General features: G+C 47.8%; 4 protein-coding genes across 12 annotated transcripts in view; 1 reads left to right on the forward strand and 3 right to left on the reverse strand.

The window, feature by feature from the left end:
- Positions 1–4,064, reverse strand: part of tdrd7b (tudor domain containing 7 b) — a 9,754-nt gene extending 5,690 nt beyond the window's left edge. The window contains exons 1-5 of the mRNA XM_019863203.1: positions 3,712–4,064; positions 2,515–2,724; positions 2,269–2,413; positions 1,102–1,294; positions 450–532 (exon numbers count right to left, since the gene is read on the reverse strand). Coding sequence (XP_019718762.1) covers positions 450–532; positions 1,102–1,294; positions 2,269–2,413; positions 2,515–2,721 — 628 coding nt within the window. The 5' untranslated portion in view covers positions 2,722–2,724; positions 3,712–4,064. The remainder of the gene's footprint in view (positions 1–449; positions 533–1,101; positions 1,295–2,268; positions 2,414–2,514; positions 2,725–3,711) is intronic.
- Positions 4,065–4,363: 299 nt separating this feature from the next.
- On the forward strand, positions 4,364–13,037 carry dctn1a (dynactin 1a). 6 transcript variants are annotated; one of them, XM_019863268.1, is made up of 31 exons: positions 4,364–4,581; positions 5,951–6,016; positions 6,095–6,289; positions 6,389–6,470; positions 6,550–6,581; positions 6,688–6,708; positions 7,149–7,172; positions 7,306–7,392; positions 7,607–7,753; positions 7,932–8,129; positions 8,220–8,424; positions 8,503–8,581; positions 8,649–8,808; positions 8,877–8,981; positions 9,059–9,250; positions 9,321–9,437; positions 9,517–9,669; positions 9,761–9,921; positions 9,996–10,164; positions 10,249–10,317; positions 10,405–10,617; positions 10,701–10,862; positions 10,947–11,078; positions 11,171–11,296; positions 11,362–11,504; positions 11,577–11,737; positions 11,815–11,936; positions 12,028–12,223; positions 12,333–12,406; positions 12,489–12,578; positions 12,644–13,037. In XM_019863268.1, exons 2-31 carry the CDS (start codon positions 5,975–5,977, stop codon positions 12,779–12,781), a joined length of 3,795 nt encoding a protein of 1,264 aa, XP_019718827.1. In that variant the 5' UTR covers positions 4,364–4,581; positions 5,951–5,974; the 3' UTR covers positions 12,782–13,037. The 6 variants fall into 6 exon arrangements, with proteins under 6 accessions (XP_019718827.1, XP_019718826.1, XP_019718825.1 ...); XM_019863267.1 differs by having other exon boundaries at positions 4,364–4,567; XM_019863266.1 differs by lacking the exon at positions 4,364–4,581 and adding an exon at positions 4,919–5,214.
- A 776-nt stretch (positions 13,038–13,813) lies between these two features.
- Positions 13,814–16,262, reverse strand: fam113 (family with sequence similarity 113). 2 transcript variants are annotated; one of them, XM_019863201.1, is made up of 9 exons: positions 16,140–16,262; positions 15,852–15,933; positions 15,487–15,566; positions 15,171–15,403; positions 14,906–15,056; positions 14,538–14,778; positions 14,406–14,465; positions 14,197–14,334; positions 13,814–14,115 (listed from the first exon to the last, which is right to left on the reverse strand). In XM_019863201.1, the coding sequence occupies exons 2-9, from the start codon at positions 15,922–15,924 to the stop codon at positions 14,027–14,029; spliced, it is 1,065 nt and encodes a 354-aa protein (XP_019718760.1). In that variant the 5' UTR covers positions 15,925–15,933; positions 16,140–16,262; the 3' UTR covers positions 13,814–14,026. The 2 variants fall into 2 exon arrangements, with proteins under 2 accessions (XP_019718760.1, XP_019718761.1); XM_019863202.1 differs by having other exon boundaries at positions 15,852–15,930; positions 16,140–16,250.
- Positions 16,263–16,622: 360 nt separating this feature from the next.
- On the reverse strand, positions 16,623–26,358 carry rpgrip1 (RPGR interacting protein 1). 3 transcript variants are annotated; one of them, XM_019863199.1, is made up of 31 exons: positions 26,065–26,358; positions 25,775–25,901; positions 25,647–25,700; positions 25,459–25,576; positions 25,164–25,369; positions 24,970–25,075; positions 24,761–24,895; positions 23,503–23,608; positions 23,408–23,431; positions 23,187–23,333; positions 23,038–23,111; positions 22,754–22,965; positions 22,563–22,648; positions 22,434–22,484; positions 22,191–22,364; positions 21,991–22,108; positions 21,746–21,909; positions 20,730–21,069; positions 20,299–20,459; positions 19,988–20,220; positions 19,796–19,911; positions 18,596–18,762; positions 18,464–18,520; positions 18,268–18,386; positions 17,849–17,915; positions 17,701–17,761; positions 17,538–17,608; positions 17,285–17,474; positions 17,118–17,202; positions 16,909–17,036; positions 16,623–16,826 (listed from the first exon to the last, which is right to left on the reverse strand). In XM_019863199.1, the coding sequence occupies exons 2-31, from the start codon at positions 25,863–25,865 to the stop codon at positions 16,627–16,629; spliced, it is 3,861 nt and encodes a 1,286-aa protein (XP_019718758.1). In that variant the 5' UTR covers positions 25,866–25,901; positions 26,065–26,358; the 3' UTR covers positions 16,623–16,626. The 3 variants fall into 3 exon arrangements, with proteins under 3 accessions (XP_019718758.1, XP_019718757.1, XP_019718759.1); XM_019863198.1 differs by having other exon boundaries at positions 19,988–20,223; XM_019863200.1 differs by lacking the exon at positions 25,647–25,700 and having other exon boundaries at positions 19,988–20,223.
- Positions 26,359–26,436: the final 78 nt, after the last annotated feature.

Genomic DNA, 26,436 nt, shown 5'->3' on the forward strand with positions numbered 1-26,436 from the left:
CTGACAATATGTCTCTTATTTATTACATGATGAGAATTTTACATTTTGGTCGATATTTTGCTCGGCATCATGGAAGTTGACACATTTGATTTGCCTTCGTGGGCCACATAAAATGATGTGGCGGGCCAAATCTGGCCCCCGGGCCTTGAGTTTGACATCGGTGTATTAGATATTTTTAAGTTTGACCGATAAAACCTTGATCTTACCATGCATCGTGATTTCTACCTGTGATGTCACAGAAAAAGAAAATCCACCTGTTGCTGCACGTCACCCTAAATTCATAAATATATGACCAAAGTACATATGTTATTGTGATTATTATTATGATGATGAAAACCTGATGTAAAATAAATCAAGGTGAAAAGTTTGTTTGCATCTCTGAAAAGTGTCGAGTGGTGTTCGCTCTTGCTCTGTATTCAGCGAGACAAAACAAAGGCGATCAGACTTACGAGTCGTGAGTTGAGAATTTCTGGAGAGGTGAGCCTGGACCTCCTTCTGGAAGCGTGACGGGAGCGTCATCCTCTTTTCCGACCTGGACAGGGGACCTTAGTCTTAAGTTTTCCAAGAATAGCAAGTGTACTGGCTCTGGGTCACATCGTGAAGAGCCCAAAGCTAAAAGTCAGTCCTGTCTTAGCAGATCAAATCTCAATTTGCAGATCAAGGATAGCATCAACATCGGGTTGTATTTTTGTTTTTGTTTGTTTGTTTATTTTGCCTCCCATTTATTTCCATCCTGATTAATTTACAACTTCCTGTGACAGAACCAAATCGAGGTCCTGCACGCAGGCACGCATGCGCGGTGCCACATGCCTGCTGCCTCAATGAAAGATCGAGAGGGCTCCATTGGATGTGCTGATTCGCTCTGTATTGGTTCAGATGCTTTAATCTACCAGAGAATAGAAGGGGATTAGGAAGGTTTACACCCCGCCTACTCGGGGGCTCAGAAGCCCCGCCAGTACACCGGGCTGGGACCAGGACGTCCCATTGTGCTGCTGAAGGCCGACGATGATGTCAGTTGTGCTTGCTCCCTCCCCCCACTCGCCCGAGTCAATAGTCAAACCGTGGCTGGAGCTTATTCCAGAGAGCCACGTGTTTATTTACCTGTTGGGTGTGTTGTGGTTGGCCACCTTCGACTGTTGCGCCGCCGTCCTGCCCTCCGTCTGGCCATCCCTCACGTCCTTCGACTGCCTAAAGTCTGCATGTCCGGAGCCTCGGCCGCCGCCGCCGCCGCCGCCGCCTCTCGCGCCACCTCGTCCGCGGTGGCTCGGCTGCCTCAGGGAGGTTTGAGGTTTTGCTGCATCGAGGCACACGTACACACACAGGATGCTGAGACAAGGCGGTGTCGGATTAGAGGGCATGTGTCATACAAGAGGTCATCTCTTGACACTACACTTTTAATTTAAGGATCTTTCGCCTTTGTATTGATTTAAAGCTCCCTCCCTCCCTCTCTCCACGCCCACAGTCAACAATCCAGGGTGTAGTCTGCCTTTTGCTCACAACCAAGAGTCACAATGACCCATAAACATTTTCCAAATACTTCGAGTCAATCAGTCATCCAGCCATGCGTACGTACGGTAATTGTTACGTCCTGCAGACGAGCGTCATGTCGGCACGCTCACAGTCCGAGCGCTTACTCTCCCTGAATATCAAAATCGCAGGTGCTGAAGGAGCGATGGAGAGGCTGATGCATGATTCAGCTGCTGCTGTCTCGCGGCTAATTCTCAATCTCGTATTCTCACTGGCTCCTTTTCCAGCCCCTACACAAGCCCTACCCCAGCATTGCTGTCTCATCCTCCTACAATACTCGTCACCCCTCCACCACCTTCTCCGACTCCTTTCGTATTCTGCGGAATCACACTCTCTAGTGGAGGCGCTGCAAACGATAGCACCAGAGGAGTGTCTGTGTGGGGACGTCACATCGGGCTGTATGTGAGCGGCAACTGTATGGGTCTGACTGCAAAACCGTTCATATGATCTCACTTCAGAGTATTACGAAGCATATTCATTGTTGAATGTGTTACAATTACAGTAAGGAAGATGACACACACACACGCACTCATGCGTTTTAAGTCACACAATCCATCCATCCATCCATCCATCCATCCATTTTCTATTCTGCTTCTCCTCACAAGGGTCGCGGACGTGCTGGAGCCTATCCCAGCTGTCTTCGGGGAGGAGGCGGGGGACCACCCTGAACTGGTTGCCAACCAATCACACATCATCATCTTTGTAAACCTAACCATAACCATCCAACGACTTGGATTATACCATTGAAGACAAGCAGGGCCGTCGGTTTGACCCTCATCTGGGTGTTGACCATGTGGGGTCGTCCAGTCTTCTTGGAAGTCCGCTGGCGAGCCATCACCTTGGCAACATGGGCCGTCTCTTTGTCGACAGAAGCAAAATAGACTATCTGCAGATATACAAATGCCCATATTAGTGATGATTTGGGACTTCGATCATTGAGGATGAGGCTGGTCTTCCATGTTCCAAGTTCTGCTAGCAACCTCTCACCTCTCCAGAGCGACTGCGTTCCACGCGGACGACTGAGGGCATGCTGGCCAGCAGAGCGTCCAGATGGCTGTGTCCCATCTGTTTATGTGGAATCTGTTCACCGGTCAGCTCCTTGTACTCAGACTGCAGACGGGACAGCGACATTCCACCCTTGTTGGCTTGTAGGATGACTCTCAGCATTTTCTTGACCAGCTCGACGTCAGACATGGTCTAAATTCATAAGTACGAAAAAAAATACACAGGCAGGAATTGTTCAAAGCTAATCATGAATTTTCTGAGTTTTGACTTGATTGAAGGCATCAATTTTAGCATTTCATAAGTGACACAGTATTGCGCGGATATCATCCTGCTGAAATTTTGTAAAGCTGCAAAGTCAGTAGATTCTTTCTCTCAGAAGGAAGGAATTCAAATTTCTGCCAAATAGCCCAGCAATGCCTTGAAAAATACCAAACAATGCGAAGGCAAAATCGTGACTTGGTGTGAACATATTGGAGATTTATAATATAGAATCAGTCATCTTGATGTGCTGAAACACTCTATACAGATTTAAAAAATAAAAAAAGCTTTGAATGCTATAGCAGCATGAGGAAATTACATGAGTTGGAAGGCATTTACTGGTTAGCGTTGGTAGTTTTTATGATTGCATTTACTGAGCAACATCGATCAACGCGAACAAACTAATCAATAACTGCACGTGTACACTTGTGGCTTTCTGAAGAACTTCGAAAACACTCTTCTGTGCAGACAAGGAATGAAAGCACAGGAATGACGTAACATGTCACACTTCAGCTCCACGCCCTGGATTCGACACCAAACTGTTTATGAATGTTCCCAAGTTTTGTTTGTACGAGGGGAAAAAAATGTAAATGAGTCGCTTATATTTGTGATTGGACCGTCTCGTTGACAATTATCATTCGAGGAATTACCGGAGCATTTAAGATCTTCCTGGCACAAATGCGTACAGTGCCAAGCCACCTCGGGAATTTGTCACAAAACCGGAATCCAGCTTATCTTTCCTTCACTATAAATCTCGATTGCTCTCCTAATTTTCTTTCAGTTTCAACCCAATAACTTTATTTTGCAAGTCACAACAGGAAGTTAAATTGTAACTACGCTATCTTAAAAATACGACCCGTCTTAGGCTCGAAAAAGAAACTACAGATAACGCAAAGTTTTGAAAAAGTCACCGTAATTCACCTTCAAAGTGTTTCCAGCTTTGCCACAACAGTTCCCAGTTTGATAGCTCGGGTCAAGGCGCTGTCGTGACGCGCTTCTCCGCCACCACCACGGAGCTGCGCGGCCCGATCACTGGAGCTGTGGTGCGGGTGAGTGTGGCTTCCAAGCCGGACAATCGCAGCCTCTCCTCCTCCTGATTGGTCAGTTCAGCCCGGGCCTCTGGCTCATGACAAGTTGAGGTGCGCAGCGCGCAACACATCTACTACGGAACAAACGTATTTTTAGTTGTAGTTTAGGAAATTAGCACAATCGCAATTATGATTATTTGTTATGGTTTGAGATGTCGTTGCATTTTTATTTAACCGGAGATGCAAATGAAGTTAATCTTTAAACAGGAAAAACAAGACAGAATGATAGATACTTTTGCATTGGACATTAAAAGACACGAAAAAAAAAAAACTCAAATACGCGTAGTGCCTCTACTCGCTACAGAGGGGCGCTGTTTCATATAAACCTGTGTTCTCGTCAGGACACCGGAAGTGAGGGGATGGAACCTTGCTGAAAATTAAATCGGAATTTTACATTTACAGGAAATAGCACGCCTTGTCAATAGACTAGAATATATATATATATATATATATATATATATATATATATATATATATATATATATATATATAAGAAACACAGCGCTCACAAATAGTAACGACACTACTGCAGTCCAACAGTATCTGCCCCCTTTCCGCACCAAAAGGTGGCGGTAGTGCGCAAGAATCCCACCGGCTAAAAGGGCATAGAAGAAGCAGAGCAAGGAAAAGCCCTCGGAAGCAACAAGAAAACCAGCTGGAATCAACATTCCGAGAAGATACGCCTAAAGGTTGTATTTTACGCGTGAGTGTGAAGAGGCATAATGTAAACTGCTCGTGTCTCGAGTGCACTTCCTCTTGTTTGGCCCCCCCAAAAAGGTCCAGCGTTGCATTAGCTCTGCTGACATTAGCATAACAACTTCTGACACAGACTGACACATAGGAGGCGGCTGTGATGGAAACGCACCTCTGATCGCCAGCAGACATGAAAGCTGTCGTATTGTGTGCGAGCAGAAAAGCATGTTAACGATCCTGGGAGACATTTAAACGGGAGTTCCCTGCTGTATCACTTTTTTTCGTGAATATGCTGTTAACCATGGCAGTCAGTTGACCAAACAACACAATAAAATGACACTAAATCCACCAGGCATGGATATTTTGAACAGAACGGGAGTGACGTGGCCCGATCAATGTGATATAATTAATCGCGCTAATCAGCATAATATTATTATCCATCTCTGCGGTGACGTTTAGTGATGCGACACTTTGGCCCCTCCTTTCAATGCTCGCCCTTTTCTGGATCGGAAAACCATTATGATTGTGAAGAAAAACAACACTTGAGTTGAGAAGTTTGGGGAACGGCGGGATCTCTAAATTACCTTGCGTTTTGATTTTAATGACCATAGCTATGAACCGGAGACATTCGTATACGCCCCAGGTAAGTAACTCGACTACATCACGTCAGTCTTGACTAAAACGCTACATTTCGTCATTTGAAATGAAAATATTTTATTGGGGACACTCACCGCATTGTAGAAGTGTGGCTCCCCTCGCAGTCTTCCTGATGACGAATGTGGTGAAAGAGAGAAAATTAAGCGAATTTGACCAAACTGTATTACTCAACTCAACTCAACTGTATTTAAAGAGCACTTTCAAACAGCCATTGCTGCATACAAAGTGCAGTACATGGAGCAACTAACATATGTACAGCAATAATCAGTAACAAAGATGGTAGTAGGCACCAAACAGTAAAACTAAGATCAAATCTGAGTCATGCTGAGTCAAATGCCAAAGAATATAAGTGAGTTTTGAGGCGGGTTTTAAAGTTGGGCTGCTCCTGCTCGTTATAAAGAAGATCTTTTTCAATCCATTCCCCCCGTGGTCAAAACCATTCGGCGGCCTGCGTTAACACGACCTAAGTTCTTTTGAATGGGAGTCTTTGTGTGAACTGGGGCAAGTAAAAGACAAGATTTTATGCGGCCTCCTGTGGTGTGTGACATGTGACTGGGAAATGATGTTCTCAGATCTTGTTCTGAAGAAAATGGATCCAAATCATTTCAGTAGTGGGAAACTGACCACTATCACCGGTCTGCTCCTACCTAAGGATGCGAAAATAGATATTAACTACATTGGTGTATGTTTGTTTTCTGTCCTCCGTATCCACAACCCGCCAGCTAACCAGCCCATTGATAAGCAGAATGAGCAGCGGGGGAACTGTGGAAAGTGGAAAACCCCCAAAGGTGATTTGCAAACATTGACAGGAAGAAGATTTCAATGTTTAAAAGGGTTTAATGGAAGTACCTGCCCCCTCCTCCTAGATTGGTTCTGTAGTGGAAGTGATCGGAAAAGGTCAGCGTGGCACCGTCGCCTTCATCGGAGCGACCCTCTTTGCCGCCGGGAAATGGGTGGGTGTCATCCTCAACGAACCCAAAGGCAAGAATGACGGCACCGTGCAGGGGAAACGCTACTTCACCTGTGAGGAAAACCATGGAATATTCATCAGACCGACTCAGGTTCGTAAGATGTCGCTGGTTATGTGCGAAAGCGGCGATTTGTGCCTTTTGAATAACCGATTCGTTGTGTCTTGGCGTCGCTCCGTATGGCGCGCGCAGATCCAGGTGGTGGATGAAGGCCCGGGTGCATTATCCCCCGACACTCCCGATTCGGGCGCTTCCAGGATCCCGAGACAAAGAGGTGACTGTTTTGTGCCTTACGTGGACTCGGTCACGGAGCCTTAAAAGGTGGAATCAAACATGTGACTTTGTTCCACCAGATATACCAGAGACTCCCAAAACAGCTAAACAGGTATGCCACAATCATCATTAAGAGCAATTCAGAAATCCGTCTTAACAATTAAACACAAAGCAGTCATTTTTTTAAATTGCCTAAATATTTTTTTTCTCTCCCCCAGACACCCATAAGTGCAAAGAAGGTAGAAATGGTCCTGATAAGATTTTTTTTTATGGTTTGCTTTGTGTTAACACCGCCCGTATAACTATTAACATTCTTAATCTCTTCCCTTAAAAAATAATAACAATAATGCATTGGCATTGCACGAGGTTCCCAAAACAGGTTTTTGTTTGGCCACGCGGTCTTTTTTTGTTTGCGTTGTTTTTGCATGTGCAGTTTTTGTTGCTTTTTTGGGGGGGGAAAGCATGCGCACGTCATCACGTACAAGGTTGTGAGGCACTTTGATACAGTTGCATGAGGTTACGCACTCATATTCCACTAGTGTTATTTGTGGAAGTAACTGGGGCTTGAAAAAACCAAACTAACAGTCAATATACACTCACATGATTTGCTTTTCCTGTGTTGCTAACCTCTTACCTTGCGACGCCGGCTGTGTGTGCGCGCATTCCTACTCTCCTCCAGTCCTCTACCCGTCGTTCTGCCAAGGTGAGCGAAAGGTGACAGTGGATCTTTTCATACGAAGGATTTAGTCTTAAAGGCGGAAAGGACACCGATTTTACATCTGCGACGCGTACACGACACGCGTCGTAACACGTTCTTTGTGATCGTACTGTGGCAGTGGCGCACGCCAAAGCGTCTGGCATCAGCCATCTCGCTCCCCTCCCTCTTGGTACGTCCCCCGGGCCGCTGCAGGCTGCCGCTCATGGTATGCTCCGCCACGTCACGTTATCACGGGAAGTGGTGAAGCGTCTGCTCCAGAGCACGGGTGCATTTGGCCTGTTTGGCTCAAAGATGGGGTTGACTCGATGAACTCATTCGGAGGGCACGCAGCGGGGGTGGTGGTGAAATGTTTGGTCGAAGCCGAATAAAATTGAAGAGTTGCAATGATGTTTTCCTCCACCCACCTTTTTTATTGCCAGGCGTCTCGTGAGAATCTGTCATCTGGCGATGTCAGTGAGATGGGCCTATCCCCCCACCAGAGCACGCTCGGTGCTCCCAGTACTCCACAGTTTAGCGGGCCGCCGACTGAGGTCACTGCAACCTCTGCTGCAGCGACTCCAAGCAAGGTGGGTCAAAAATAAGAGCTACAGAATTATGTCGCTGTCAGTCGAACGTACACGTTTTCAATTCACGGTATTTTAATTGAGCAAATAGGTCAAAATTAATCCTTGAAATGCCACAGAAGCAGTCCAAAATGTTTACTTGACCCACCTTGGATCCTCCTACCCGTCTACGGCTCCCCAGGAGGAGGAATCCCTTCGTGCGCAGGTCAAGGACTTGGAGGAGAAACTGGAGACGCTGAAAATGAAGCGCATGGAGGACAAGGCCAAGCTGAAGGAGCTGGAGAAGCACAAGATCCAACTGGAGCAGCTGCACGAGTGGAAGACCAAGATGCAGGAGCAGCAGGCCGAGCTACAGAAGAATCTCAAAGAAGCCAAGAGGGTAACGTCAATTTCTGACAACCATAATTGATTCTGCGTATCAACACGACGGTGTCAATTTCCCAATTTCGAATGCGCCTTGGTCCTCCAGGAAGCACGTGACGCTCAGGAGGCGAAGGACCGCTACATGGAGGAGATGTCGGACACCGCCGACGCCATCGAAATGGCCACTCTGGATAAAGAGATGGCCGAAGAGCGAGCGGAGTCGCTGCAGGTGGAGGTGGAAACGCTGAAGGAGAAAGTGGAGGAGCTGTCCATGGACTTGGAGATCCTTCGACATGACATTTCAGAGAAAGGTCCGTTTCGCCGCACGCTCGTCCTCACGGATGAGTCGTCGCCGACTGACGTGCTCCGCGTCTCGGTTTCTCCTGCAGGCTCGGATGGTGCCGCCTCCAGCTATCACGTTAAACAGATCGAGGAGCAGAACAGAAAACTGAAGGAGGCCTTGGTCAGGTGAGTACATACACGATAGTTAAAAAAAAAAAGAGTTGATTTGAATACTTTTTTTTTTTTCCCTTAGGATGCGTGACCTGTCTGCCTCTGAGAAACAGGAGCACGTGAAGCTGCAGAAACAGATGGAAAAGAAGAACGCCGAGATGGAGACCCTGAGGACTCAGAAGGAAAAACTGCAGGTGGAGGTCAAGCAGGCCGAGGCCACAGTCGACGAACTGAAAGAGCAGGTGAAAGTCGCGCGGAGATTCCAAAATGCAAACGCTTCCCGGGTCTGAGTGTCCGTGTCGTATTCCAGGTGGACGCCGCGCTGGGATCAGAGGAGATGGTTGAGACCCTGACGGAGAGGAACCTGGACCTGGAGGAGAAAGTCAGAGAGCTGCGAGAAACCGTTACCGATCTGGTCAGTCTGGCTTTCAACGGATACGATTCACGGCCGCCGTCGGTTCAGTGTGACAAGTGATCTTCCTGCTTCGACAGGAGGCGATCAACGAAATGAACGACGAGCTCCAGGAGAACGCCAGGGAGACGGAAATGGAGCTGAGGGAGCAGCTGGACCTGAGCGGCGCCAAGGTCCGAGAGGCAGATAAGAGGGTGGAAGCCGCCCAGGAGACGGTGGCCGATTACCAGCAGACCATCAACAAATACCGAGAGCTCACCAACAGACTGCAGGTGGGCGCGCATCCCGGATCGTCGGTGTTCCGCAGATGCTCAGAGCTTGATTTTCATTTTGCGCAAGCAGGAGGCCAACAAAGAGCTCATGACCCAGCATAATGAAAATAGTGAACAGGTCCAACAACCTCCCGCAGAGCTGTTCGACTTCAAGATCAAGTTCGCAGAGACTAAGGCATACGCCAAGGTAGGTGAAGGACGGCCGTTCCGCCTAGTCCGTCGTGTTTAAAAAAAAAAACAAAAAAAAAACGATGCACGTCATTCAGGCCATCGAGATGGAGCTGAGGAAAATGGAAGTGGCTCAGCTCAACCGCGAGGTGTCCCTGCTCACCTCCTTCATGCCGGACTCCTTCCTTCGTCACGGCGGAGACCATGACTGCATACTGGTGCTCCTGCTCATCCCCAGGATCATTTGCAAGGTGGGAGGCCATTTTAATCCGGCGCGTCGACGCACCGTGGCCGTGTCCATCCGGTTTCTGTAGCATACGTGCTTGTCCCCCCCACCGATAGGCGGAGCTAATCAGCAAACAGGCGCAGGAGAAGTTCGATTTGAACGGGAACCTGGCCCAAGGCACGGCACTCAAAGGGCCTCCGGGAGAACAACGCAGTTTTGCCTCCGGGCTCGTGTACTCCCTGAGCTTGCTGCAGGCCACCTTGCACAAATACGAACAGTAAGCCTCACGTCGCACATTTCCCGCAACAACAGAAACCGCTCGTTCATGGCGTCTGTCCCGCCTGGTTGCAGAGCTCTGAATATGTGCTCGGTGGAGGTTTTCAAGCGCATGGGCACGCTCTACTCCGAGATGAGTTTTCACGAGCGCTCTCTGGACTATTTCATCGACCTGCTGCACAAAGACCAGTTGGACGAGACTGTTCAGGTGGAACCGCTGACCAAGGCCATCAAGTACTACCAGGTAATAAAACTTGCTCTGCGTTTCACGAGCGTCCTCTTGCGCGAAAACAGAATCTTAACGAGTCCATTTTACGGTGCCTTCTAGCAATTGTACGGCGTTCATTTGGCAGACCACAAAGAGGACTGCACTGTGCAGCTATCTGACCACATTAAGGTACCGGTCTTCCTTTAGTGGTGCAGTTTTAGGATGTGATCCTGGAACAAATTTTGCAAGGGCTTTAATTCACCTTCCGACCCTCAGTTTACCCAGAGTGCCCTGGACTGTATGAGCGTGGAGGTCGCCCGTCTACGTGCGTTCCTCGCCACGGGTCAGCAGAGCTCGACTCTGGTGGTTCTCCTGAAGGACCTGGACACTTCGTGCTCGGACATCAAGCAGTTTTGTAAGAAAATCCGCCGCCGAATGCCCGGAACAGAAGCCGTTGGAGCACCGGCCGCTCTCAATTTTGGACCGCAGGTGATAACGCGCACGAAGCGTCACGCGAACGGGGCTTACTTGCAATGAGTACTTGAGCACAAACGTGGCCTGTTGTCCATCAGGTGTCTGAGGCGCTGACCGAGTGCAGACGGCAGCTGACCCGCGTGGTGGCGGTGCTCCAGGAGGTGGCGGCGGCCGGAGCGCAGATGGTGGCGCCGCTGGCTGAGCAGGAAGGACTCAATCCGCTCAAATTGGAGGATGCGGCGTGCCAGGCTGTGGAGCAGGTCGGGAATCATCTGAAATGTTCAATTTGGGCCAAATTGCAACCAGGTCAGGGGTTAAAAGGAATCCTCCGTCCTTGCGCACAGGTGTATGGCGCACATGGTCTTAATGGCACCGAGTGCCTGCGTCAATCTTGCAGCGCTATTGTTGCTACGATGAACAAGATGGCCACCGCCATGCAGGAAGGAGAGTACGATGCCGACAAACCACAGGGAAAGGTACTTGGGTGTCTCATTCTGTCTTTGATGAATCGGTACATGGAAGCCTTTATTTTATTTTTTTTAATTTGGTGATGTGATTTGAATCTCAGAGTCCTCCAGTGGAAACGAGAGCAGCCACAGTTAGAGCTGAGATGACTGATGCGGAGGGCCTTGGAGTGAAGCTGGAGGACAGAGAAGCAGCCATCAAGGAGCTCAAGAAATCCCTCAAGATCAAGGTGGGCTCGGGTAGAAAAAGCTGGCTTTGTGCGCAAGGTCAAGAGTAAGCGTTTCTGTCTTGCAGGGAGAAGAGCTGAGCGAGGCCAGCGTACGTCTGAGCCTGCTGGAGAAGAAGCTGGACACGTCCACCAAGGACGCGGATGAGCGTGTGGAGAAGATCCAGACCAAACTGGACAAGAACCTCGACTTGCTGAAGAAGAAAGAAAAGTGAGATGATCATTGGTCTTTGTGCACCAGCGCGCTCAGCGTGTCACCCGTGCTCCCCCCCCCCCCACGCAGGGAATTTGAGGAGACAATGGATGCACTGCAAGCAGACATCGACCAGCTGGAAGCGGAGAAAGCCGAGCTGAAACAGCGCATCAATAACCAATCGAAGATGACCATCGAGGGCTTGCGAGGTGTGCCTGCTTCTGGGATGGCTTCCGTCGTTCCCGCAGGAGGTAGCTTTTTGAAAATAGCAGAGATGAAGGCTGGATCTTTTTCAACTCTGAATCATTGTGGCCCTATCCTCCCCCAGTGGGTATGTCCCAATCACTGGCGGGCCCGGTGCAAGTGGTGGACTCTCCTCTGCTACAGCAGCAGCTTGAAGCTCAGAGGCTGGGCCTTAAACGCCTCAAGAACGAAAACATCAGACTTAAGGTGTCCTGGGAGAACCTAGAAGAGTTTTTTTTTTTTTTTTTTTATGAAAGCATCTTCCATTGCCTTGACCACGAGTGTGTTTTCCATTCAGGCAGAGAAGATGAGCGCCCAGCTGGCCTCCCTGCCTCCACTGTGCCCAGCCAAACTGCCCCAGGTGTCCAAAGAGAGCTCCATGCCACCAGAAGGATTGAATATGGGCATCTACCGCCGCACAGACCAGCTGCTGGCGACTCTTCTCAAGCTGAGTGCAGAAGTCAAAGTGGTGGACATCACCGGGAAGACGTCCGGTACGGCGGCACATCTGATTCTTTTGTTTTGTTTTTTTTTTTTTTTTTCCCCCCCCCCCCAGTCTTCATATACCCACCTCTGACATTTTCTCCTTTCGTTTTTCTCCAGTCAGCGCCAGCGCGCAGCTGCTGGAGCAGACCACCCGACTGCACAACCTCAGCAACGCTCTAGCCAAACTCAAGGTAAAAAAATGGAAAGAAAAAAAAAAACGTTTGGTCACGCAACAATTGAATGTGCGTCTGAATATTCTTTCTTTTTTTCCAGGGTGAAGTAGCTGAACACATTGTGTCCAATCAGCATGGAGCAAAAGCTGCCTCCGACTTCGCAACCTTCCCAGTTTCTTCTTTCGTCAAGGTGAAAAATAAAAACTACACACACACACACACACACGAATAAATCATAATTTTCTCTAACCTTAGGCAAAGGAGGAGAAGAAGGGCGGGACGGTGTTTGTGGGCCGCGTTGCCATTCCTTGCACTCGTGGACAAGAGCAAGTCCACCGTCTGGTCCTGTCGCAGCAGCAACTGCACCAAGTGCACCGCCTCCTCATGGGCTGAGGCAACTTGCTGCCGCCTGCAATTCCTTCCGGTTTCTACTTTCCATTTTTGTATGGTTAAGACACGATTAGCACTAACGACATTGATGAAGACGTGATCATTTGGAAAAGCTCCAAATGGTGACACATGTCAACATTTTTTCACACTTTCACTTTACAGGGGATATTGGGTCGTTTTGTACTCTACATGTACCAAATACACTCCCCATGTTTGATGTACAATTTCACTAATAAAAAGCAACCACTTGTACAATGAACAACTTGAGTTTTGTTTTTTGAACCATCTGCTTCTGCTGTGCCTGAAATAAAAATGATTGGAAACATTCTCGACATACCATTCATTACGTTACTGTTTGTATTATGTATCATTTTCAATTCACTCGGTAGTATTTGTTTTATATACGTAAGTGCATTGACTGGAATGCGACCTGCAAGAAAGCAACGGTGCCACACCCAAGGCTAAAATTCATCTTTAAAGACAAGACTCCTGCTTTAAAATCAACTATGAACTTTAACTTATCAGTGGAATTAACATTCAAAATGCTATAGTTCATTCTCTCTGGAGTAGTTCCTTTTTTTTTTAATTGTCGTCTATCTTTTTATCTGGGATGCAAGAAAATCTGGGTTGCAAATGAGCAGGATGCCCTTTTCCTTCTTGATCCTGAATGGTCTGTCTTCGCATTAATATTCCATATTTAAATAAGCTGTCTTCAATGTATTGGCTTCACGAGAATTTAGCAGGCCGTCTGCAAACTTGTAGCCAGCGACAGTGCATCCCGAGGCGTCCGTGGCAGGGCGACTAGTCGGTCCTTCTGGAGGATTTTTTTTTTCCGCCTTGCCAACTCACGGCCGCCCAGCAGGCACCACCGAGGGGGACGAAACAGCGTTAATAATTTTGTGAGTCTCAATATATATTTATACATACATACAGTTTGGGTTTTTTTTTTTGTAGTTTGTTCTTTTACATGAGTTAAATCCACCTGCATGGTGACACTGCACAACCCTCACAGACTTGTGTATAAAACAAAAGAAAAAAAGTTCACATTGGAACGGCATCTTTAATATGAAACGCACGTTAAAAAAAAAAAAAAAATCAACAACACCGAATATATAAAACTTACACTAAGAATTCAATGCATGTGGAGATTGTGTGAGAACTGACCCCAACATGAACATCTTCTCCTCGCAGAGAAGCACGCTTTCTTGAGGATGCGCAGAAGCATTTCAACGCAGATGAGAATGAAGTCTAGTAATGGTAGTTGGACCTGCGATGAGTATACGGCATGTAGTGGTGTCTGGTGCGCCTCGTCCTCATCACGTATGGGCCGTTGTAATCTGCAACACGTAGAACAACGGGCTGCTGAGTGGACACGTCAAAAAGGCGGCACCAGAATGTTATGAACCGGCATTGCCCACCGATTGGTAGAGAGCCACGATGACCGTAAGGTCTGTGGTCAGCAGCATGCTCGTCCCTGCATGGCGGCGGGTGAGCTTCAAAGTCTGTCAAGCCACGGTGGCGAGGACGAGGCGACCAGGTGATTCTTTGAGGCCTCACTGTGGAATAGAATGAGCAAAGATGCATTTTGGAAAGACCACAGATGATTTCAGTTCAACCAGTATCATACCATCACGTTGATTACCGGTACTTTCCGAGTCCTGCGGTGGACGGGCGACCGAAAAATCGACTAAAAGAAAAAAGTGGAGTGAGTCAGCATTGAATACAACCCGCCACCTTTTCAATGTGCGTTCGTCATCACCCAAAGAACGACGCGGCAACTCCACGCCCCAGGCGTCTGCGGCGTGCAGCGACAGCAGCGTGCTTATTTGGCGGTGAGCCAGGGCGTTCCAGTGGATGCCGTCTTTTGTGCGGTGCTGCAGGGAAAAGCGGAAGTGAAAGTGGAGGTCCAGCACGTCCACCTTGAAGGCTTCGGCCAGCACTCCGCTGTAGAAGTTGGCTTCGATCACGTCATGACGTAGATGGGACGCCTTGTACGAGATCTGCTTCGGAGCAGGGCAACAATGTTGACTCCCCTCGTTCAATTTGAAACTAAACGGTGATTTGATATGTTGTGGGCAGCAGGTTTATCGTTTCACTGCTCTGAATATACAATGTATGATACTGTACCTCAGGAACCAAGAACCCCCCTTTTATGCACTCTCCCAGGGGCATGGTGAGGTTCCATATGACCAAGCTTTCTTCTGGCAGGATCCCAAGCAGTTCTTCAAAGAACATATTGAGGTTGTCCTTGTACCTGTCCACCCATTGTGAATGGTACCTACAAGGAGGTTCCGTTAAAGCCAAGTAGCAGCATAATTGGGATGCTTAAAAGCAAACCGCACAAATAAGATTTGGATGCTCAACTGCCTTAACGATAAGCTCCATAGCTTACCTTGAAATGTCCCAAACACAGGAGTTGACGATGACCAAATCTGGTTTAAGTCCGTGGCGGAAGTCCTCCATGATGCTCTTCATGTAGTCCGAGTAGATGCGCGTCACAAAGTAGAAGCGGACCAGGTGGTGGGGGGACTGGTACTGCCGGACCTCACGGTATCCCGTTCCATTGTGCATCTGGCTCAGGCAACCTCCTTCCACCAGGCAGTCCTGCTCGAAGCTCATCTCACCCTGCAGAGAGACAGAAAGTGAGATCAACTGAAAACAGCAAAAGTTATACACATGAAGAACAGGAATTTCTCGCGATCACTTGCCTTTCTTTTAAGTTGGGCCGTGTGGAGGTATTCATCCTTCTGTAAAAGCACGACAAGGTCTTTGTAGATGGACCGCTGAACTGGTGATACAGAGAGATACGCATTAATCAGGGAAACATAGGTCCATGTTATTCAAGATTTATTTCTGGTTCTAAATTAAAATCGGGCCTCTCAATCTTGGGGCTTTTTACGCTCAGGTTTGCAACCCATTTTACATGTTTTGTTGTTCTATATTTTGTTCTTCTACTTCTTCCTTTCATAACTTTGCTGTTGTGAATTGGGAATTTATCCATTTCGAGACTAATAAAAGGTTTTCTTATCTTATCTTACGTGAGGAAAAATATGAACAGAAGTGAGATACTTACTCGAGTCTCCCAACACCACAATGAACTTGTTGTGGAAAAGCTGGCTGACAAGCTGGTGGCTGACAAACTTCATTTATTCCTTCTTTATTGTTTAAAAAAAAAAAAAAAAAAAAGAACGAAAGAAAGAAACAGGATTCTTTTTGAGTGGGAGGCGTATCCTAATTTTAAGATTCAAGGAGAAAAAAAAATACTAATTGGACCGTCATTGTATGTGATTGATATTAGCAAACTTGCTAACTTGATAATGTACCGTTGTGGAAACGGGTGAGGAAAAACAGCTAACTTTACCTTCGTAGTTCCTTCTGTCCTGTTTTATGTAATTCGACACCAATGTGGTATCGCGCTCAAATTGACGAAGGCTTCAGTGAAAAACACACGATCGTGCAACAAATCCTGCCGATGAAAGTTTTTATTTGTTTGATTTGAAACAGGTAAAAAAAAAAATACAGCAGGTGCTACTGTGATTGGGAATTGGGCTGCCATGTGAGGCGTTCATGGGTCGTTGGAAATCTCCCAAAAAGTTGTTTTTATACTCAGAACCACAGCCACAAAATTACTAGCAAGAAGAGAGTAATTGAAATCAATCATAGTTTGATTATCCCCTTGAGCTTTGAACTCGAATTATTTATTATATAACCTCAACATTCACAGAGAAATGACCAATATAAAGGCTTCCATAGTTCAGTGTTATTCAGTCAAATATGTAGTACACTAACATGAATCAAAATTGCACACAGGATTTATAAAATTTGCAATCAGACACTTTTCCCCCCCCTCAGAAATCACTGTCATCGTCTTCAATGACTTTAATGTCATTTTCCTCCTTCTGCTCCTCTTCCTCCTCCTCTTCTTCCTGCTCGCTGCCCTCCTCCTCTGGCTGCTGAAACTCCTTGTATATACCGCTCAGTGCTTTTGCTGCCTCCACTGACACTTTCAAGAATCCAATCACCTCCTGCTCTTCATCCACACGCACGACTGGAGAAAACACGCAAATGTGAAAGAGTGACGCAATCTGCTTCCTCATCGCAGCGGGTTAAATTGCCGAAGAAAGGCCTACTGTCAATTTGCCGTTCAATGACATCATTTCCTGTCAGCAGCAGCTCCTGCAGATCTAGAAAAGCGTAGCCGACATCCGCACATTCCTCGTCGTCGTCCATCGGCTCACTGACGATTGTGAACTTCAACCTGCGTAAAAACAAACTCCGACATTTGTGAGACGGAATACCTCAGGAAAACTGAATTGAATTTGAATTTGAGATATGATACCGGCGCCTATTGGGGTCACTGCCCTCCAACATGGTGTACAGATACCGTCTGAGTGGGGCCGACGATGACCCATCCACATAGATGACTTGCGGAGCAAGAGAGGAATTTGTCCATCAGCCCAAAGCAAACTTGAGCCACACACTGTCTTTATTTTCCTCTTCTATCACCTCGTGTGAAGTTGTAGTGAATCTCCTCCCCCGCCGTGGGCTTGCGGAGGGACAGGGGCGTCTCGGTGGTCTCCATGGGGACGCCAAGCAAACGATATTCCACGAAGACGCGCTGCACCGAATTGTCCAGCGCCACGTGAGAGGAGGGTTCAAAGGTCAAGGACAGGATCTCCACTCTCAGTTTGTTTCCCTGAAAGGAGGAAAACCGATTTTACCATGAGATGCTTTTTAAAAATAAAGGCATTTATTTTACCTGTCTTTTCTTTGGTTTGGATGGCACGATGAAGAGGTCACTCGTTGAGGTATGCGAAGACTCTGACGGATCTTCAGCTGCTCCACAGTTTTGGGGAAAAAAAAGAAGAACACTGTCCACTAGCCTGCTTCGAAAGCAACACACAAACTCAGAGTGTTCCTACCAATCTCCTCGTCCAGTTCCTCCACCTCATCCACTGACACCACATCCACAGAGGGAATATTCTGAAAATCAGGTCACAGTGCGAACAATTTTTTTCAGGTCAGCGCCATGGTCATACTGTATTTGATCAAATTCCTGTGAGTTCCTACCAGAGTGCCCCCCTCACTCGCAGAGCTTTTTCTCAACGGCGACTCTCCGGATGAGGTTTCTGGAGATCTTAAAAGTTCAATGAAGGGAGTTGTGTTATATTCAGTGTTCACGTTTTTTTTTTGTTTGTTATTATTATATGTATTTATATTTTTAATTAAAATTAATACAGCAGCCATACTGGGGAAAGACGCATTGTTTCATGTTGATGCGCAAAGGGGAGGAGGTTTCACCTCATACCGAACAAAGAGCTGACGTGACTCAAAGGCTTTGTACATACCTGTCCTGTAATGTACATGCCGACTCAAAAAAGGCACGTGATTGGTTCCCAGCACGACATCGACCAATGAGAGTTAATGGTCCCCATGAACCACGAAAAACGAGGGATAACCGTACTTTAATTCCTGCAGGTGTAACTTACTTTGTCATTGGCGAATCAGAAGACGCGGTAAGCGCAATAGAGGGTCCCTTGTCGGGTAGGCCGGGTGACCCCTCGTGGGTTTTCTTGGTGCCGACCGGTTTTATGGAGTCGGGCGCAGGCTGTCAACACAGAGCAGTCGGAAACATGAGCATGAGCCGGCTCAGCGTACCCTGATGTCGTGCTTCTGAAACCTCACACAAGCTTTTGTCTTCCTCTGTCTTGTTTTCGGTTGTCCTGGCACAAATGTCTGCGTCTGGAGGAAAATGAGTGAAAATGTAGAATAGTCACAGCCATTTGGTGAAGCCGGCAGAAAAAGTGCGAACAATACCTTGACCCTGGGCGTGGCTATGGGCCTCTGTGACCCTTGTGCTTCTTCTCGTCTCCGCTCACTGCTTCCTATGGCATCCGGCGGCGGTTGAAAGGGGTATTTCCATTTAATCAGTACTCTGACTGTTCCCCGAGGACCCCCGGCAGGATCGCGCAGCACGTAATCGCCTGGAGATGAAGTGGACTTTATTGTAGGGCCCAACCAATTTTGATTTTTTTTTTTCAGGCCGATGCCGATTCCAATGTTTGGCAGAAAAAAAAATTGCGACAACCAATATATCGGCTGTTTTGCCAAAATGTATACTGTACAAGGAATAAAACAGCTTAATTTTGGTCCCTTAACATACTCTGGTTTCCTCCCACATTCCAAAAACATGCATGGCAGGTTAACGGAACACTCCTAGTAGTCCCTAGTTGTGATTTTGAGCGTTAATGGTTGTTTGTCTATGTATGCCCTGCAATTGGCTGGCAACCGTTTCCGACAACAATATGTTTTGCCAAACTATACACAAGGAATAAAATTAATTTTGGTGCCATACATTCCAAAAACATGTATGGCAGGTTAATGGAACATGGTTGCGACCCTTGTGAGGAAAAGAGGATTAGAAAATGAATGGATGGATGGATGGATGGATGGATAGAGAGATGGATTTTTAAAAAATAATCCAAAAAATGGGGAAAACAGCATTAAAGAGACTGTAACGGAGGCTCAGCTCCTCTCTTGTGTTCTCAATACGCTCCAGCATGGTTGCGACCCTTGTGAGGAAAAGCGGATTAGAAAATGGATGGATGGATAGATGGATGAATGGATGGATGGATGGATGGATGGTGAAATGGATTTTTTTTTTAAAAAAATCCAAAAAATGGGGAAAACAGCATTACAGAGACTGTAACGGAGGCTCAGCTCCTCTCTTGTGTTCTCAATACGGCAATAATATGAGTCCTATTTTACAGATGAGAAAGAATATATGCCTGTTGGTAGTGTTATATAGTCTCAGCATGTGTTGCTGGACCATTTGGGTTCAGATATCCGCTGCTTAAAGGGTAACATCGCTGCTTATTGTCATCTTGTATCTAAAAACTCACTTGTATCGCTAGGCACTACTGAATAATGAAAAGAGCACAACACCTTTGGATTTCTAAATGAATTTCCTGAATTTTGGTTTCTTTCTTTTTTTTCCTCCTTTCCACGTGAACACACCTGTGATCTCCTTGCCCGTAGCAAGCGCTCTCAGCGGGACGGGCGTTTTAGCCAAGTAGGCTGGCGGGATCTGATCATCGCTCTCATCAAACACATACACCCAAAGACTGCTCGACCTGCGCAAACGAATGAGCGTATGTTTTCACACTTTGCCACAACGCCCAAGTCTGAAATATCGGTCTCACAGCATACCGCAGGTAGCGCAACACATCTGCTGTGACGGCAAGCGGGTAGCTGGCAGCGTCGTGGAATACGGGGTCGGCGGTGCCCGGGATGGTTTTTGACACATGTGGCTGCAGGTCGTAGAGCCTGTAGGTCAGGTATGCATCAGGAAGTAGCCCGGGCCATCGCCCGCTGAGGCCCTCGCATTGGTCAAGCAGCAGCAGCAACGCATTGGGGATCCCGCCGCCGTAGTCGTACAACTCCTGCTGTGGGCAGAAAGTGACGAGTCGGTGATGGGGATTTAAAAAATAATAATAATTAAGGTAAATGAGCATTTTTACTGCATGGCCGCCTTCTCGCCAGCCCAGAGTGACGTGAGCAGGTATCATCTGTGTTGCTGTGATCCCATCACCGTCTCCTGCCGCCATGCCCTCCAGGGGCTCTGCTGGAGGGAACAAGCGCGCCCAGAAATCCACCACACCGACGACTTCCCCCTCAGAGCCTTAAGGTGAGACAACAATGCAGGGCTGCGAAATTCATTGTGTGAAAGTGACATATTTCCCTTCAATTTGCGGAAAATTCCCATAGAAATTTTCCAATTTGGGATTAAGTGTTTGAAACATTTTGTACACATAAGATGTAGTTTCAGTTCAAACATATTTTCCTTTTTATTTTGTTTTATTAACAAAAGCGTTGGGGTTTTTTGGTTTTTTTTTTAATTTCAATTTGTCTTTGTTTCGTTTTCGTTCTTTCGTGACCTAAAATCACCAACCTGTGATGTTGACCCGGCCATTGGCGCGCTCCCCTCTCCTCTCCATAGCCCCCATGAGGGACAAGTGGCCACTTCCGTGCGTCACAAAGCGGACACCGCCTATTGCCTGGTGGAGCTCCACTCGGACCCTCGCGCCCTGCACCCGCAGCCTGCCCAGATCACGGGCCGTCAAAGCGTAATGCGAAGTGAAGCCATAGTTGGGCTGGCTTCCCGCCACCAGAGGCGTGGAGTGAACTTCAAAGTCCAAAAGGCTGTAGGTGCAGAAGGTCACGGTGTCTTCAGCTCGGTCTGCGTGAAGGTTGCCCATCGTCCGAAGGCCGCCTGGGGTAAAGGTGGCAGCCTCAAGGAGAAAGACGGCATATTAGGTGACGACATCTCGCCATGAAGACAACACTTCAAGTATTTATTCAACTCAAGTGTATTTCTCGAGCACTTTAAAACAACCACTGCTGTATACAAAGTGCTGTACATGGAGCAAATATCATATTTCCAACATCCATCCATCATTATTCTCACAAGGGTCGCGATGGGTGCTGGAGCCTATCCCAGCCGTCTTCGGGCAGTAGGCGGGGGACACCCTGAACCGGTTGTCAGCCAATCGCAGGGCACACACAAGACGAACAACTATCCACGCTCACACTCACACGAGGGACAATTTAGAGTTTTCCATGAACCTGCCATGCATGTTTTTGGAATGTGGGAGGAAACCGGAGTACCCGGAGAGAAAACCCACGCGGGCCCGGGGAGAACATGCAAACTCCACACAGGGAGGCCGAAACTGGAATTGAACCCACGACCTCTGCACTGTGAGGTCGACGCGCTAACCACTCGACCACCGGGCCGCCTATTTCCAACAATAAACAATAAACGAATAACAAAGACAGTAGAAAGCACAAAAACAGTCAAACTAAAAATCAAGCCTCACGCTGAGTCAAAAGCCAAAGAATACAAATCAGTTTTGAGACGAGTTTTAAAGATGCCGAACGTTCAGTGGGAGGTCATTCCAAATTTCTTACCTTGATGTGGAGTTCCAAGAGGGACTCTCCGAGCCTCGGGGGAGCGCATGAAACGTCATCCTCAACGCCTTGGCCTACTTCCTGCTCACTTGCTGGCCACGTGTACTGTATGGGCACGGTCCCTTTGCGGTTCTTGGTACTGTATGCAAAATCTTTCAACCGGGCTTCAGAACAGAAGCAGTTGAAGTGAATTTTCCTTTCCACGAAGTCAAGGTTTGATGAGGACACGTTGGGTGTTTCCTTACCTTGTAAAGTGTTGATCTGAAAAGCTCTTTTGGATAAAACTTGGTCTTTCTCCGCCATTGCCATCCTCACCTGCGCCCTCTCTGTCTCCAGCCTTTCCTTGATCGTGTCCAGCTCCATCTTCAGATCGAAACATTTTTTGGTGAAAAAGAAGGCGGGGCCAAGTGTTGCGACTCACCGATATTGAGGAACGCGAAGGCACCTGAAGGTCTTTACTGATGCGGTGCTCCAGCAAAAGGAGGCTCCTGGTTTTCTGCAGCTCCAGCACGGTCTCGGCGTGTAATGCCTGCATGTCGGTGCGCTCGGGGTCTTCCGTGCCGCCGTCGGGCCCGAGGAAACGTAAACCCTCCCTGCTCTCCTGCTGCATCCGGAAGGCCTGCCCCAATGCGGGAAGATAATTGGGGGGGCCGGGGAAGCCGGGGGGGGACGTTCTTTGCTTGCTCACCTTGATCTGCAAAAGCGTTTGGCTGAGCTCTTCGTCGCTCATGTCGAACTCCTTGAGATGGAGAATGAACCGTTTCAAAGCGAGGTCAAAAGGGGAAGTGTGCGATGTGTCCTTTCGATGTTTATCAACCTTGGTGACCGAGTCCAGTCTGTTCTGCAGGGAGGATATCTCTCCTTTGTACTGAAGAATCTCCTCATCCAAATCTTTCACTTTGGCTGAACAAAGATGCGATTGCGTAAGAGGCGGGTTCCCAAACGTGAATTCATACTGGAGTTAACTCAACTCAAGGGTGGCGAAATCTTCCGAAGAGGTCAGCGTACCGTGATGTTGCCTCTCCAGTGTCTCCTTCTCTTGTCTGAGCTTCTCCGCCTCTGATCGCAGTCGGTCTCTCTCCTCCCTCTCGGTTTGCAGCGCTGCCGTCAAGATCTGGTTGTCTATCCTGCACGTCGCGTCCTCCGGCTCCTCCCTCTGCACGTCGACCTCGATACGTTTGTCCGCGTGGCCGACACGTCCATTATAAGTCGATAAAGTACTCAGGGAAGGGAAAGAAACACAAATGTGATCGAAGGGTTTTCAGTGCGTCGAATGAATTTTGGAGTCTTACCTCTCAAGCAGGGAGTCGTAGTTTTCTTTGATCCGATCCTTCTCTCCTTCCAGGTCGGCGATGCGCTCTTGGAGCTGGAAGAGAAACAATCGCCTTGTCCAGCGGCTCCACCAACGAAAATCCCGCCGCGGTTCTTCTTGGCTCCAGACCTTGTCCAGGTTCTGCAGAGACACGCCGGCAGTCGTCAGCTCGGCCTCCAGCGTCAGCGCTCTGTGCCGCTCCTGCTTGAGCCGCTCGCTCAGTTCTTCCACTTTCTCCAAAAGAAGAGTCTGACTTTCACGCTGGGACCTCTGACTCTGCAAAGGAAAGGAAAAGTCTCAACTCATGAATACGAGCGGTCAGCCAGACGTACTTCCGCGCGTGCATTTACCTCCTCCAGTTGGTTCTCATAGGCCTGGAAAGAAAAAAACATGAGGACGTAACGTATTGCTATTGTACCAAAAGTCGTGGCCTGTCGCGTGGCACCTGTTGAAGATCGGCCATCTTCTCCTGCGTGACCCTCAGGGCGACGCTCTTCTCGGAAAGCTGTTTTTGGAGACCGATGACGTCCACGTTCTCTCTGATGTTTATCCTGACCAGAGAAGGAGAATTTTTTTTTTTTTTTTTTTTAGGCAAGGCAATGCCCATTATTTTCAATGCCTCCTGCCGGCTAGCAGCTAGCGCACAGTCCATGCCGCGATGGCCCGTTCACTTTGTCTGGACTGGAATGTCCACCGCCTGATACCCAACGCCCATGTGTCCTTCCTTTATAGGAACATAGTTTAGGACTTGTTCTCTCACCCCGTCCTTCCTTATCCATTTATTTTTCATCGAAGAAAATCTGAGTGGTGTCTGGTATCCTGTCAGGGTTCCCTCCCGTTCTGTCTCCCTCTGTCGGTCATTGTTTTTCTCTTGTCTCTTGGATGGGTTGTCACTGTTAAATGAATTTTGCTGCTGTGCACGCGTCACAACTGCACTGACAATAAATTCGATTTCATTACATTCCAGTAGTACCGTTATGTAGACAATCAGCCATCCACGTCATAGCGATCCACGAATTTGGAATCATATACATTGTTCCTATTTTTCTTCTGCCCAAGATTTGGACATGTATTTATTTCGACAAAATTCCTCCAATTTCAACATAACAGTATTCCAAAAATAACATTCACACCTTGCAGGCTCTTATTTTTCTCATTCCAAAAATTCACCGTTTTTCCCAAAATGCAACATTTTCAGCCAAAAATGGATCATTCGATCCCAACGGGACATTCAACATAAGAGATTCACATCATTTAAAATTCAAAAGACTCAGCTCATTCACTTCACCTTGAGAACCATTTTCAACTTGCCAAAAATTCCCACTGACCAAAAATTCACCATTTTCCCCACTAAAATTCCCTCCGGAATTCCCAAGGCCACATTCGGACAAGACAGATTCACATCTTTGTTCCCATTTAAAATTCTAAACATTCGGCCCATTGAATTCGCCTTGATCGTGATTTTCAGCATGCCAAAAATGTCCACATCCCCTCAAATAATCAGCATTCATTCCCGTCCTGCATCATTTAATGTCATTCCGTATCGTTAACACATAACGGATGCATCCACACGTCTGTTTCGTGAAAGACATTTGACTTTTAATCAAAAGGTTTTTTCGGTTTCGACATTTTTACATGTGAAGCTTCCAAATCTCAATTCAGCCTTTGCGAAATCTTACTGTGACCTTCACTGCTGTTCTCACCTGTGCCTTTCCGACTGTTGCCTCTTCATCTCTCTCTCGGTTCCCTCCATCTCTTTCTCTTTCTCTCTGAGCGTCTCCCGCAGGGTCCGGGCGGTCAGCTCCAGCTCCATCACCCTCATCTGCTCACCCGCACTGCTGGGAGTAGGAGAGAGGGGGGGGGCAGAAACGGAGGGCTTCAAATGAACTCGGTTATTCTATTTGTCACTCACAATTTGTCCGCGTCTCCTCTGGTGTCCTCCATCGGGGGACAGTAGCGGGGCGGGGCTGTGTGGGCCGCTCTGCTGGCTACCCCATCCACTTCTGTACTTTTTGTACCTTTCCGGGAGGAGAAAGAGACAGAAAGCTCAAAGTGGAATTTTAATTTGAACAAGTGGGAGACGGTCCCGGAAGAACATCAGCACACCTTTGCTGAACCTGTATGGCGTGCGACCCCCCAGGTCCAGAATGTGCTGCTTGGCCAGGCTGAGTTTGTTGCGTAAAACGACTTTCTGGCTCTCCAGCGCGGCCACGCGATTTTCCAACTCCTGCAGGTCGTCCTCCATGTCCTTCTCCTTGGCGCTGCCGGGACACGTCCCCACCTGACGGAGACGCATCAGCCTCGTGGACATCCTTTGGGGTTGAAAATCAACCACACGGTCAGTTTGAGACGTTTTCAAGACTTTTTTATGTGCTGCTTTGCGCTTGATTGTCGCGCCCACCTGCGCATCTTCTGCTCCTGCGCTCGTGTGTGATTTCTCAGCACCACATTTTCTTCTTGCACGTTGAGGCAAAGATTCTCCAGTTGCTCCCTGGGCAGGCGAAAAACCCGCTGAGGATCTGGAAGGACGAGGAAGAAAATGGCTCAAGAAGAGCTTGGAGATAAAGACCGTACGGTGGTCTCCATCACCTTTCGTAATCATGATGTGATGCTTCTTCCACGGCTTCACGTCACTTATGGCCTCTGCTCAGACAGGGCATGGTCATCAATGCAGTTTTGGTATTTAAAACCTCTCAGCTGGACGAGTCGGAACAAACCTGGGACAGCAGCTGGCATGAGTCCCCCCCTCATCAGACCCACGTCTCTTACCGGGAGGTCCCCCGCCGTTTCGTCCGCCATGGGGGACATCACACCAACGATCCACAAGCAGCCAGTATAAACCACCTGGATGGGGTTTTAAATAACAATGACGGTGAAGCATCGAAAAAAACTCATTACTGAGTATTTTAAATGATGTCATCCGATTACATGTGGTACTTTGTTGTTCTCATCTTACAAAAAAATAAATAAATAAATACAACTGCTACATGGATATGTTGGAATTTACCTTGCTTGGTCAAAAATTCCGAAACGTCTGCACATTAGGCTTGGACAATGTGCGATTTAATCCGCCTTCATCTTGCTCTCATTGGCTCAAAATAAACCTTGACGACCACCTCACAGCTCCATCTGCTTCTGTGGGTAATCCTGCCTGTGCACTAATCAGATTACGTTGCGTGCGCTCGCCCAGGCTAGTTTAGCGGGCGCGAGCCGGGAATTTTTGGAGTGGCGTGCTGCTCTGGGATCTGTGTTCAGGGTGAGTCTTCTTGGTGCAGGTTGAGCAGAACGGATTTGATTGGAATACAGCAATGAAAATGGCCGCGTTACATATTGACACAGCATGTCATTAATTGCCATAGAAAGTTGATTATTTTTGTGT

Source organism: Hippocampus comes, unplaced genomic scaffold, assembly GCF_001891065.2.
Source record: "Hippocampus comes isolate QL1 unplaced genomic scaffold, H_comes_QL1_v1.1 scaffold18, whole genome shotgun sequence".
NCBI classification, from domain to species: Eukaryota; Metazoa; Chordata; class Actinopteri; order Syngnathiformes; family Syngnathidae; genus Hippocampus; species Hippocampus comes.